General features: G+C 38.4%; 1 protein-coding gene across 1 annotated transcript in view; it reads right to left on the bottom strand.

Moving 5' to 3' along the window:
- The window catches only part of COL3A1 (collagen type III alpha 1 chain), a 67,904-nt gene that overhangs the window by 15,919 nt on the left and 38,703 nt on the right, over positions 1–13,282 (bottom strand). Inside the window, exons 14-32 of the mRNA XM_007069899.4 lie at positions 12,814–12,858; positions 11,295–11,348; positions 10,253–10,351; positions 10,048–10,092; positions 9,829–9,927; positions 8,206–8,259; positions 7,930–8,037; positions 6,607–6,660; positions 6,405–6,503; positions 4,912–4,965; positions 4,390–4,488; positions 4,126–4,179; positions 3,959–4,012; positions 2,798–2,851; positions 2,259–2,312; positions 1,562–1,606; positions 1,346–1,444; positions 1,146–1,253; positions 600–653 (exon numbers count right to left, since the gene is read on the bottom strand). Coding sequence (XP_007069961.2) covers positions 600–653; positions 1,146–1,253; positions 1,346–1,444; positions 1,562–1,606; positions 2,259–2,312; positions 2,798–2,851; positions 3,959–4,012; positions 4,126–4,179; positions 4,390–4,488; positions 4,912–4,965; positions 6,405–6,503; positions 6,607–6,660; positions 7,930–8,037; positions 8,206–8,259; positions 9,829–9,927; positions 10,048–10,092; positions 10,253–10,351; positions 11,295–11,348; positions 12,814–12,858 — 1,332 coding nt within the window. The remainder of the gene's footprint in view (positions 1–599; positions 654–1,145; positions 1,254–1,345; positions 1,445–1,561; positions 1,607–2,258; positions 2,313–2,797; positions 2,852–3,958; positions 4,013–4,125; positions 4,180–4,389; positions 4,489–4,911; positions 4,966–6,404; positions 6,504–6,606; positions 6,661–7,929; positions 8,038–8,205; positions 8,260–9,828; positions 9,928–10,047; positions 10,093–10,252; positions 10,352–11,294; positions 11,349–12,813; positions 12,859–13,282) is intronic.

Genomic DNA, 13,282 nt, shown 5'->3' with positions numbered 1-13,282 from the left:
ACAATCAAATGACTACATTAACAACAATGAAAATCTAACATACCTTGGCAATCATAACTTTCCCATAAACTAGTTTTTTATATTTATTGTGACTCATCATGTTGATGCACCATGCCTGGTTTATTTCATGTGTTGGATGAAGTTGCATATTTCATCTAGTTACTATATATAAAATGCTGTAGAAGTATTATTCATGGAAGTCTTTATATACTCCTTTCCCCCACACCTCAGTCTTGTCCTCTTCAGCCAGTTAACTTTGGAGAAACCAGCAGCTACTTTCATCTGGATGTTTTTCCCAAGTAACTGAACCTTATTTATCTGTAAGCTTCAAGTAATCAAGATTCTATTTTATACTATATCAGCATCCTGCACGATCAAAAATGTAAGTTATGAGAAACAAGGATTAAATCTAATTTTTTTTCAATATAAACCTGCACTAACAAAATCAGTTCCCCTGGACATGATGAGGTTTGCTGTTCATGTCACAATGATGGTCAGTCATTAGAACTTTACTTGCATTGTAAATGACTCTTCAACAGCTGTTGAAGCTGAGTCACATGTAATAAGAATGTTCACACAGTATGAGAGGTTATACTCACCCTTGGTCCATCTTTACCAGGGAAGCCGTCACCACCTCTGCCACCGGGCTCTCCCTGTCAAACATAAATCAAAAGGGATTTAGAAAATTACAGAGGAAAATGTTACAAGGGTATCGCGATAACTGGATTTTCTAACTGTGGTAATGCAAATCTGGCATTCAGTATAACATTCTGCCTAAGAATACACAGGCAGACATGGAAATCAGTTGTAACACTCAAAATGGATTCAACCACACAGGAGTAGAAAAAATGGGCCAGATCCTCCTTTGGTGCGAATTGGTATCACTTCATTGGCTTCAGTGGAGCTATGCCGATTTACACCAGCCGAGAATCTCTCAGCATTTTCACATAGTGTAGTCTCTTGAAAATATATGTCCCGATTTGCATAGATGCTGTGTACCTTTAGCTCTCACTGAAGTCAGTAGGAACTGCAGGTACTCAGCACCTTTGAAATTAGGCCAAAAGTGAACATATGACAAATCTGCTGCTTTGTCTGAAGCTAAAATGGTATTTTCACAAAATTAATAGGAAAAAAGGAGTAGTTACCTTCTCTCCTTTGGGTCCAGGACTTCCGTTACCTCCTCTCTCTCCTGGCATTCCTTGCAAACCAGGTGGCCCTGTACCACCGGGGGGGCCAGGCGCACCAGCAGGACCCTACAAGTGTATTGGGGAAATATAGATGAAATCTGAATGTGCACCTGAATGATTCATGTAACACAGTGAAGGGTTGAGCATAAAGTATGTACCTTGCCACCTTCTGGGCCAGGAGGACCTGTTCCACCTCTTGCTCCAGGGGAACCTTGAGCACCTTGTGGACCACGTTCACCTGGGAGACCATTTTCACCCTGCCATAAAGAAAAATGCGTTAGTTCTTTGTTCCCAAGGCCTGTACGATGGTTCTGCGTTTATTTACCTTCTCTCCTTCACATATTTAATCATAGAAATATTGTTGCAATGCTTACCTTAGTACCTGGGAGTCCAGGGGCTCCATTTTCACCTCTTTGTCCCTGTTTACAATGCAAGAAATATTATTAACCCATATACTTTACATTTTACACAGTAAACCTATCTCAAAAAATGGTGTTTGGCATCCTTCAAATTTTACCCCCAATAGTGATCATACAAACTACTCCTGTTTGGCTTCTGTTATGATCTAATTCTTGGAAATACCATTTTCAAGAGGATGGTAATTCCAGAGATGGATGTCAAAATATAGTGGCCTTCTCAGGTTTAAGAGTGCTGTCATAGGGTGTGTTTTCAGGTGGTATATCTGGGGTTGAAAAGGGAGGTGAGGCAATTGGATCAGCACTGTTAGCCCACATGTGCCCACAGTATGACAGATTTCATCATGATTTCAGTAGCCACAGTGTCTGCTCCACCCCCTTCGTACTCTGATAGGGGGTTGGCCAATAGATACGCTATAATGGATACACTGACCAAATCCTCATCCTTCTGGCTGCCAACCCACCCATCCTTGATAATGCCTTCAGTGCTGTGGCACAAAGACCCTGTGATGGATCACGGCTTCCCAGGACACAAAAATACAGATTCCTCTATTTTTAAGGTGTTTTGCATCTGAAAAGGGGACCTGAAAGGAATTGCTGTTCTTATATTTGTGTTTTGATTTCTTGATTTCGAAAAGAAGAAAGGACAACTTACTGGTTCTCCAGGCTTTCCACTCTCTCCAGGTGGGCCTGCAGTACCGGGTAATCCCTGTTTAAATTAAAGACACCACTTCATAAATAAATATTTTATATAGATAGAAATATCTGTATATGATTGATATTGCATGGTGATTTAGAGAAAAGCAGAATACGAACAACTGTCCTGAGAGCTATCTATTGTAATTTAAGTTTTCCAATCTAAATTGTGCATTCTCCAAAGTCAGAGAAAATGTGACACAGAAATAATTCAGTGAAAATAATTTTGTAATTGTATTTAATATTTTGCAAATGAGGAAGGTGTAACTGGAAAGCCAGGTATTCAGATATAGATAACCCACTGATCCATCACCATTCTTCATGGAGTCAGTCAGGCTTGCCAGATATTGATCAGCTAACTTACATGAAGATCTTGGTTGACCTTTCTCACTTCAAAACATGAGAAAACAAGCCCTAATTGAAATATTTAAGGTCTTCTTTATTTGTTAGCCTGTTTTAAAAAATTGCATTGGAAGCAATAAAAGAAATGAACAGTACCTGGAAGCCAGCTGGACCTGGAGATCCCGCCTCTCCTTTTTCACCAGGAGGACCCTGGAAGGAAACAAAAAAGCAACACAAAATTCATCAACATCATTCTTACACATAAAAGAATTCTTAACATATTCATATTGTAGTTAAAATGCCACATATTTTCTAAGTCACAAAATTAGACAAAAATGAAAACATAAAAGTGAACCATTAGCACCACTGAGCTTTTGTCATGTGACTATCAGACCCTTCTGATCTTGCTGACTATACTCTCATAAAACTATTAAAGTCAAAGGTTTTGTTTTGGTATTTTTTTTTACAATAATAAGGTCTGCAACATTAAGCCTACTGTGAAAGTTTTATAAAAAAATCAAAAATATTAAAACTTCCCAAGACATTCACAAGTTGCTTTATGGATGTCTTTCCAATACACAAGGGAATCAACTGTATGAGTAAGTCATTTGGAATGGAAGAAGAGATCACATAATGGCACTCCTTGTGCTCCCCTAAATGAAATTTCTGCTCTAGGCTAGCTCTGCTAGCTTCCACAGAAGGAGCAGGTAGACAAGGAAGCACGGCAGTGTCCCACTTCTAAAGGGGGAAGCCATCTTGTCAAACTCATCCATGCTCATCTTGCTGCATTCAAAGAGGTATTGTGAATTCTTGAGGCCAGTACCTCTGGGAGCTCATGCGAAGATTCTTTCCATCTTTCCTCTCTTACCATCAGCTAAAATTCCAGCAGAAAGGCTACCTTCATAGACATACCTAATACAGCACCCCGGTTACCTAACTTTAACACTGGTAAACTGCCAAAGGAAATTGTAAATTTCTCCAGTAATCCTTAAATTGGTTTAAATTGGCACAGCTCCATTCACCTCAGTTTATATGAACAGAACTTCTGTCTTAGTTATCTTTAACAAATTGAGTACTTATTAACAAACAAACAAAGACAAGTTAGTCCACCAGGTGTTTCTGTCTTCATAACTAATGGGAAATTTCTCTCTCCATCAGAGAAGAAAATGTTCTCTCTCAAGGTTCACACTCCCTTTGCAGACCACCAACACTAAGCAGTTGAAAAGTATTTGGGAAATATTAACATGTGTTTTTTACAGAAAATATATCAGCTGTTCCAAGATTTTTCTTTTTTGAGATGCTGGACATTGCACTTACAGCGACTCCTGGAGGACCTTGGATGCCGATATCACCACTCTTTCCAGGAAGACCCTGTCAAATCACAAAATTAGACTGATTATGGATCAGTGCAATTTTTAAAAGGATTAAAATCACAGAGGACATTGTGAATTATTACTAAAGAGAAGCTGATAAATGAAACTGACCTGTGTGCCAGGGGGTCCAGGGGCACCTCTTTCTCCATTCTTACCTGGCGCACCCTTTAAAAAGGGAAAGACCAGACATATTTAAAATACATGTTTCTAATTCAAACTCTAGTTAAAATGAGAGTTTCATAGGTATAGGGCCAGATCATCTGCAGAATTAGATCAATGTAGCACCATCAAAGTCAATGGAACTAAACTGATCTACAACTGCAGAGTACCTGGCCAATTAAGTATATGTTTTTTAAGTCAAGGAATTACACTAACCTCATTACCCTTAGGACCTGGGAAACCCATCACACCTGGTTGACCTCGTGGACCTGACTGGCCTGGAGGACCAGGTCGGCCAGATTCTCCCTGATTACCCTGATGCAGGAGAGAGATAGCGACAATTAGAAGAAACAAATGATTATGTAAACAATAGAGAAATGTTTTTAAAAAATCAAACGGAAGAGTTAAAAGGTGAGCAAAGACTATGTTATTTTTGGCTAACTTTTCATTTGAAATACACTTTTATGATTTTTTTTAAATTACATGTAAACTCCTGTGGAAGAGGAGTCAGTGTTTATAGTGATGTTAAATAACAAAGTTTGGACAGTGCCGTTACAATGAAAAACATATGGAATAGTCGGTCACTGTAAAATTAACACAGAATACAACTAATGAACTTGTTTCTGATCTCGCCTACATTTCACACCAGGACTCCAATGGAGTGATAATGGTGTTAAGTGAGATCAAAGGCAAGCCCAGTGACAGTACTATCATATAATATTTGTGCAATGTACGTACTGGAGGGCCGGGTTTGCCATCATGTCCTGGGCTTCCTGGACTTCCTGTCAAACCCTTCATTTGAAGAAAAAATATGTTAATTTTTAGTGAAAAAGCTAATGTTGTTAGATTACATTCTATAGAAACACCATTATTTACAGTTAGTTTTACAAAACCATTTCAGGCTCAGTAAAGAAATCCATTGGATTTACGAGGGACAAGCTGATCAATAATTCATTTCATAGGGATTCAGCCCATTCGGAGATATTCGATAGAGGGAATGAAGTTGCTTTAGGCACCAAAAAGCAATCATTATACTCTAAAATTAAAGTATGCAATGAAAGCATTTTCATTAAGTCCCTATTGTTTACATACAACTACATTTAATAGCACGTTCTTAGTAACTTTGGTTTTGCTCTTCAATTTACCAAATATATGATGTATATCACATTGTATGTCTGAAAATCACATTGATTTCCAATAAAAACTATTTTATTGTAAAATGTAATAACTCATAAGCCTGTATGGAAAAATCAGTGGTTGCTGACCTTTGAACTTACAAATATTGGTCACCAGTACCCACTAATTCTCAGTAGAGCACATTGTACTTTTCTGCTTTTTATGCCTAATGCCTTATAACTTCTCTCTGATTGAGTCTACGGGCATCAAATATTCTATGCCAAAGACCAAACAGCACATTTACTAAATGCTTCATAACAGAAAAAAATAATGTTCAAATTTTATATTTTATATAAAATTAGATTAAATATAAAATTATCCAATGGAACTTTATATAGGGTCAAAAACTATAAGAGCCAAGCTGTAACTTGAGCAGTTTGGTACCTCCTGCATCCTACGGAGTGCAGCTTCATATAGTCTTCCTGCTCCCAACTGTAGAGAAATGTTGTGGGAGTGGGGCAGGTCAGTGCTGGTTGATTTGGTATTATATGGTCCACTGACCAAATACACTTCTGTGGAAGGGCACGAGGGCAGCTTTGGAGGTTACTACAACCCTAAGTATGCAATACTCAGCTTCAGACACTCCCTAATGCACTGAGGAAAGGATTTAACTCATTGCTTTGAAAATCACCAAAATGTACTGAAAGGATTTTGAGCTAATTGAAATTCAGATATGGTAGCAAACAGTCAAAGGTTCAGGGGTTTAGCTAAGTACCCAGAAGTCTGAATACTTATCCAAAATTTATTCAGATTGTTTAATTCTCTTGAGCTTGAACACCTGGGTTGGAAATCCCATGAGAAGGAGTGTCCTTAAAGTAGTTTTTGCACTTCTAGTTCCATTTTTGACCACAACCACAAAGTGCACAGGGTGTACAATTAAATATAATTAATTAAATACATAAAATAGATATCGACATGGATTGAAAATCTCAAAAAGGTTTGATATCCCATTGGAAATTTGGCTCTGGTTGCTGAATCAAACCAGCTCAGCCACCTGTAATAAAGATCATCATCAAATTATCTTAATAGCACATTAAAAGAACATTCTCTCTTACTCTCATTCCTGGAAGACCAGGGCCACCATCGCGTCCAGGTTCTCCCGGAGCTCCTCTTGGACCTGCAATGCCTGGACCACCACGTTCACCAGCAGGACCCTTAATATTTTTAAAAAGGACATTGGACATTCACAATAAGTAAATAAAGCTATTTAAATGATCATTATTATAATGGATTTCATGAAATTGGGGAAGCATGTACCTTTTCTCCAGGAAGTCCATTACTACCAGGTATGCCACGGGAACCTGGGGTACCCTGCCAAGCAAGAGAGCAGACATTTTATTCCTGTGGATCAAATAACATGCAAAGTCTACCTATGTAGCAGAGACAATCAAAAACATCTGCTGGTTTCTTGAAAGATCGTGTGCAAAGTTTTGTTCACACAAATAGATCCAAATATTTTTAAATGTGGCAATAACAAACTTTGATGTTTCTCAACCAACCACATTTACTCATATTTTAGTGATATTCAGTGAAGGAGATACATGGAGATGACATACCATCCTGGCTGTACAGATTCAAGATCCTTTTTCTCTATGCACAGTGCACTTTGGGTCTAATCCAACGTCCACTGAAGTCAAAGGGAGTCCTATAAGTGACTTCAATGGGCATTGGTATAGGCCCTATTCTTTAGGATTTCCTTAAATTCATGCTAAAAAATTAACATATTTCTGCCTTGAAAAATGATTTTCCTTCTCTATCATTCTTTAAGAAGTCTTCTTGGTTGCAATGTTTTGATGACATTAGTTAATATTATCTGCATTGTTTTAAGACAGCTTTCCATTTGCAGTTCACTCATGCATTCAACCTCCTCCTATTTTGTTCACTGTGCATCTCTGATTTCCTCACAACTTTCCAAAATACTTTCCAAAGTTAGTGAATATAAAATTGAATCAATCTCAATTCTAATTTGTTTTAGGTGGGAACAGGAAATTAAAATGAGCAGCAGGCTGTCATTGTTGATGATGCTGGAACAATTTATTTCAATAATTATTCCATGATAAAACTCTATACAAACCAGTAGCATCTAATTGTTAAAAGACTGTTGGCAGAAGAATCAGCTAATTATCCTGAATATGGACGAATCAATCTTAATTTCACTTTCAAGAGCTGAAACTTTGTCATGTTCATTTGATCTGCTGGAATTCAATTTCATTGATGGAGTGTCATTCTACAGATTGTAGCGGGATTGTATTTGGCATCTTTAATACATATTATACTATACTTTTCTGTTCTTATTCGGTTCAAAATCTTGGGTAGAAACACCAGTTTTTTCAAGATTAATAACCCTCTAACTATGAAAAGAAGAATAACTTTAATGTATTTTAAAGTAAAGAAAGACCCAAGCCATGCAGAGCAGATCTAGATTAGGATTTGGATCTGAAGTTTTCCAGTATGTGGGATGTTCACATCTGGAAGTTTGGTTCAATATCTATTTGGATTCAAAGTTTGAATCCCAAGTTTTGGTACATGGTATGTGACGTATGATTTAACTACCCAATGTGGTAACTTGGAGTGACTTACCCTTTCTCCTGGTGTTCCAGGTAAACCATTTGTGCCTGGCTCACCATTAGCACCCTTTTTGCCTTCTTCGCCAGGAGGACCAGCAGCACCTGGAATACCATTTTCACCCTAGTGACAAAGCAGGAACAAGTGAAAACATATTGTGCAGAGGCAAAACTCTCACTGAGTTCAATGGAAGTTTTGCCTGGGGTAAGGACTGTATTTGGCCTGTTATTAATAAGCTTGTAAAACATGATGATGCATTAAAGAAATTAGAATATTTAGAAAATCACTTACACGCTCTCCTCGTGAGCCTGGCTCTCCTTTTGCACCGTTCTTACCAGGTTCACCCTAAACAGAACACACTTCCATTAATGCTTCTACATAACAGAATATTTCGGTAGGTTTGTTAGATAACAATAATAAGAAGAAATATATCTCTCAGCATTTAAATTGTCAGCTCATTTTTATGGTTTATCTGTTTACAGGAGTCAAACAGAAGTGGAAGACTCCTACTGGAGCTGGTTATACATCCTCTCTGTAAAAGAGATGATCTTGTAACCCTTACTCAGGTGAGTGCTTCCATTGGGTTAAACCCTAGGTTTCATTCTGGTTTTGAATCACTGGAAGTTTGATGTCAGTTTTGCTGGATGCCAATGGGAATTTGCATTAATAAGGTTTGAGGAATTATGGAGTAATTCTGTCAGGACACAGCACGTTAATTTCAATGTTAATACAATAATAAGTATTTTACACACTATGAATAGATTTCATAGGGGCAGGCCCAAGGAAATTTAGAAATAAAAAAGATGAAAATTTTTATATGTAACAATTAGAAATGGATGAATGGTGTGAGTTTAAATCTGAGTGGCCATCCAGATACATCCTCCTACCACCCAAAGATATAACTACTGTTTGTCAATTGAGATATGTTAAGACGTCAATAAGGTTCAACACTTGGAATAGTTAGGATGGATAAAAATCTGTAATTTTACTATGGCTTTGCAATATTATACTGTTACCAAAGTTTTTGCTTTGCTGTGCTTTTCTGTTTTGTTGGTTGGATAATTATAATAGACAATTGCAAAGGGATGGTAGAATTGACTAGGCAAGTTCAAATATATGGGAAATGGCTGAAGGCTCCTAACAGAACTCCCGAAGCCATATTCTTCCGTCACGTACAGGGAGTCCTCAGACTTATGATGCCTGAGTTACGTTGGATGCCACTTATGACGCTTTTCTATTGACTGCCCGTTTCGCCCCTACGATGCTTGTTTTGAACTTAGGACACTCAATTTGCATAAAGTTTGCTTGAAATCACTTCCTGTTTGCATTATACAGGTATGGAGCTGGAAGGGGTCGCTTCTGATTGGCTTTGAGGCAGCAGGGTAGGTTGTTGCTGGGTAGGGTTGCCACTTGTTTTTGATTGGCTCCCGGCTCCAGGCTCAGCCAATCAGAAAGCTTGAACAGTGATTGGCTGAGTCTCAGCATGTGTGCCATTCTCCTTGGCTTTCTGAGTTTGTGTTGCCAGCATTCTGAGCAGCATGTGTGAGTGTATATGTTTATTTGAATGCTGTTTACAAAATACAGTGTACAGTAAATACATTGATGTTGCAACATTAGTCATCTATAATTCATTTAGTACAAAAAACTGGGTTATTGTGGTGAAAATAGTATATCAAGCCTTGGTTCAGGAACCAATCCCCCCTTCCTACCATTGATTCCTATGGGAAAAGTGTTTTCGACTTACAACATTTCGACTTACAATGCAATTTTGAGGAATGAATTGTGTCGTAAGTCCGAGGACTTCCTGTACACCTGTGCAACCCAACTGGTGTTAATGGGTTTGCACTGTTGTAGGTGATGGGGAATTTATCCCCTTGTTTTATCTTAGTAATGAAAAGAATGTTGGTAACTCACTGACGGGCCTCTTTGTCCGGGAATTCCATTGATACCTGCGGGACCAGGAGGGCCACGGGCTCCACTCAACCCAGGAGCACCAGGAATACCAGCAGGGCCCTGTACAGGATTGAAGGACACTAATATGAATAAAGCATGGCATTACTGAATGCTGTGTAATCAAAACTGTAACCCCGACCAATAACATTGCAAAAAATGACAATTTGGTGGGATACTTACCGTTTCACCTTTACCACCTGGGTTTCCATCTCTTCCAGGATTGCCCTGGAAAGAAGAAATGATTAATCAAAGCTAACACAGTGTCTTTAAATCCAAAAATTCCATAGCACTTTGCAATCATCAATTTATATGGCAGTAATCATAACAATATGTTTGTATAACCAGCACAATACTTCCGAGGACTTATGTGATGTTTGCTACTTACAGGAGAACCAGCTGCACCAGCATGACCTTGTGGACCAGGTTCTCCTCTTTGTCCAGGGGTACCATCAGAGCCTGAGGAACCAGGAGCACCAGCTTCACCCTATGAAGAAGATGGTATGAGAGCAAATTGAACTCCCTCTAGTATTGCTCCCAATGGATAATATTAACATTTTAGCCTCATTACCTCTTCCTCAGCCAGTGCACCTTTGCCTGACCCAGGCAGAATGCTGACACTAGCCTATCCTGAGCAAAGTGGGCAGGTAACTGATCCAAGGGAACACAGCCAGCTAGAACTTGGCAATATGTGCTGGGCAGCACTTGCTGACATACTGCATATTGTCTCATGCAGTTCTAAAGAGTGATAGAAAGCACATTCCCCCTCATGCACTATAAGGCATTGTGTCTGCCTTGTTCCTGTGCAGGTAGAATGCATCAGAGTACCTTTACCTAGTTGCCAAAGCCCCATCCTGCACCTTACAATATTCCTTAGAGGAACAAGACTGCAATTTACTCCTTTTAACATAAGAAAAGAATAAAAAAGAGCACATCATTTGTATATTTAACATGGAGGAGCAGAGAGAGTCTCCAGAGAAGAAGGGCTAAAAAAGGAGAAGGATAAACAAATCAACAGCTGCTAGGACAGTGATGTGCACAGGTGTGGGCTTCACATTAGAATGGGTGACACACAAAATTAGTAGTACTACTGGATGATTGTATTACTTGTATTGTAAATGTGTCTAGAGGTCAGCATGAAAGTATCCTGGAGAAACTTCCAAAACATATGCAGAAGTGAGAGATGTTACAGGCCTTGGGCCAAATCCTCACTGCATTCACATGCATTGGTTGCAATGGGAGTGCCTGTGAGAGTGAAGTGAACATAATTTGCCTAATTCTGTGTATGAAAATACATCAGCTATAGACCTCCAAGAAATGTGACAGCAGCCAGAAAGTGAGGAATCATCTAGTGAAAAACACACACCAGTATCTCTGAGGTATATATGTAGGCATATGTCATATGGTAAAATAGATCTTCAAATAGGTACCTTAGCACCTGGAGAGCCTGGAAATCCTGCAGTTCCTGGAGGGCCAGGGGGACCCTTAAATAAAGAAGGCAAAGTTATTATTAAAAGAGGTGAAGGTCATATGGAATGAATCTTAATTTGAAAATAAACCTGAGAGAGTTTTTTTCTGTCGTGAAAAAAAACATCTGGCAAAATATCAAGAAATATGAGTCATACTCTAGAAGATGAAATTTGGGTGGTTTTAAAATATCACACCTATACTTTAGTTACCCTTATTCAATGTACATTTTCAATCAGATGTGGATGTTTTTGTACCTGAATAATTTCAATTTGAAAAGTATGATTATCGAGATGATATTACACAAACTATTTTAACAGATCACTTGAATGAAAGCATGTGAGAGGGAAAAGAGGAGAATATGGTTGCTACTATTACAATGTCTAAGTAGTTGGAAAAATAAAAAAGTTGGGCTACCCCATGGTTTATATGGCCTATTGAGACCAAATGAGCCAGTGTGAAGCATCAAAGGACAAAGACTTTGTTGATTGCTCTCCCTCACATTCATGAAGAGGGGGCTTGCGTGTGAACTCATCCCATCAGCTTGAACTCTGGGGGAAGAGAATAAAAATGCCTGACAAGAAGGAACTATATCAGGATGCTGCTTGGAATTTGGAGAGGGCAATGTTTCTAAGCATAAGCAAGGGATCACCAACTGCTTGGCTTGTGCTAGCGCTAAAGGACATATAGAGCTTGCATATTATAGTAGCTACGATTACCTTTTGAAATCTAAGACTGTATCTCATTTGTGTGTGTCTGTTTACCTGCTTTAATCTTGTAAATAACCATCTTATTTCTTTTTCTTAGTTAATAACTCTTTAGTTAGTATTATAGGACTGGCTACAAGCATTGTTTTTGGTTTGAGATCTGAGGTACAACTGACCTGGAGTAAATGACTGGTCCTTTGGGACTGGGAGTAACCTGAATATTGTTGTGATTTTTGGGGTAAGGGTCAATCTATCACAAAGGCAAGATAGACTGGAGTTCACACTTGTTACTTGGTTGATGAAATCTAATTATAGAATATACAACCAGTTTGGGGTTTATGCCCTGTTCCTTAACAGTCTGCCCTGAGGTTGGCACTCTTGCTCGAGAGCTAGTCTAGACAGCTTGACATCATGGTCTAGCGCTAGGGCTGGGTGACTTATATGATGAAATCATTCCAAATCTGGCCCATATAAAGAGTTTCCATTATCTTTGTCAGTAAATAATTAGAGAAAAGCTTGGATATACATACACATCCTTTTTATTTACAGGATCATGATTTCTCTTATTTTCTTTTTATTCTTCATCAAAAATAAAGGTTTTATGTTTCAATCATAATAAGCATAAAGTTCTTGAAAAGTATAATTGCATAAGACACCAGTTCATAAGGCAAACCATGTCCAATTAATGGGTGGCGTTGTAGCACATCAAGCACATGGGCAAGAGAAAAATAGTTAAGCAATACAATAGTTAAGTGAAAACAATTAAGTTTCTTACAGGTTGTCCAGATGTTCCTGGAGTACCATCATTACCACGGGCACCCTACCAAAAGAATATAACATAATCACATACCAAACATTCTCTTTGGGGCTGAAAAGCCAAGCACTTTGATATTGGACAATGATATTGACTTTCAAACCATGTTTCTGTGTGTCCATGCATTCCTATATATTTTATTAAGGTACACACAATTCCTCAGGTATGGTGGCATACTATATTAAATAACAATCGTAGTATCAGCAGTAGTAGTAATATCCAAAAGGGGCCTATCGATTGTACATGCACTTTGCTGTAATGATACGATAGTGGTAGACAAGGAAATATGTTATTAGACACCAGAAATTCTTTAATGCATAGCGATCATGCTTAATAAAGCAAAACATAATGCGTGTGACCTGTAAATAAGACAGCAATAGATGTCATGCATTCTTGAATGACTATAGCTTACAACCACAGAGAAAGGATA

Source organism: Chelonia mydas, chromosome 11 (genome assembly GCF_015237465.2).
Source record: "Chelonia mydas isolate rCheMyd1 chromosome 11, rCheMyd1.pri.v2, whole genome shotgun sequence".
NCBI classification, from domain to species: Eukaryota; Metazoa; Chordata; order Testudines; family Cheloniidae; genus Chelonia; species Chelonia mydas.
This window is presented reverse-complemented; position numbering and strand designations above follow the sequence as displayed.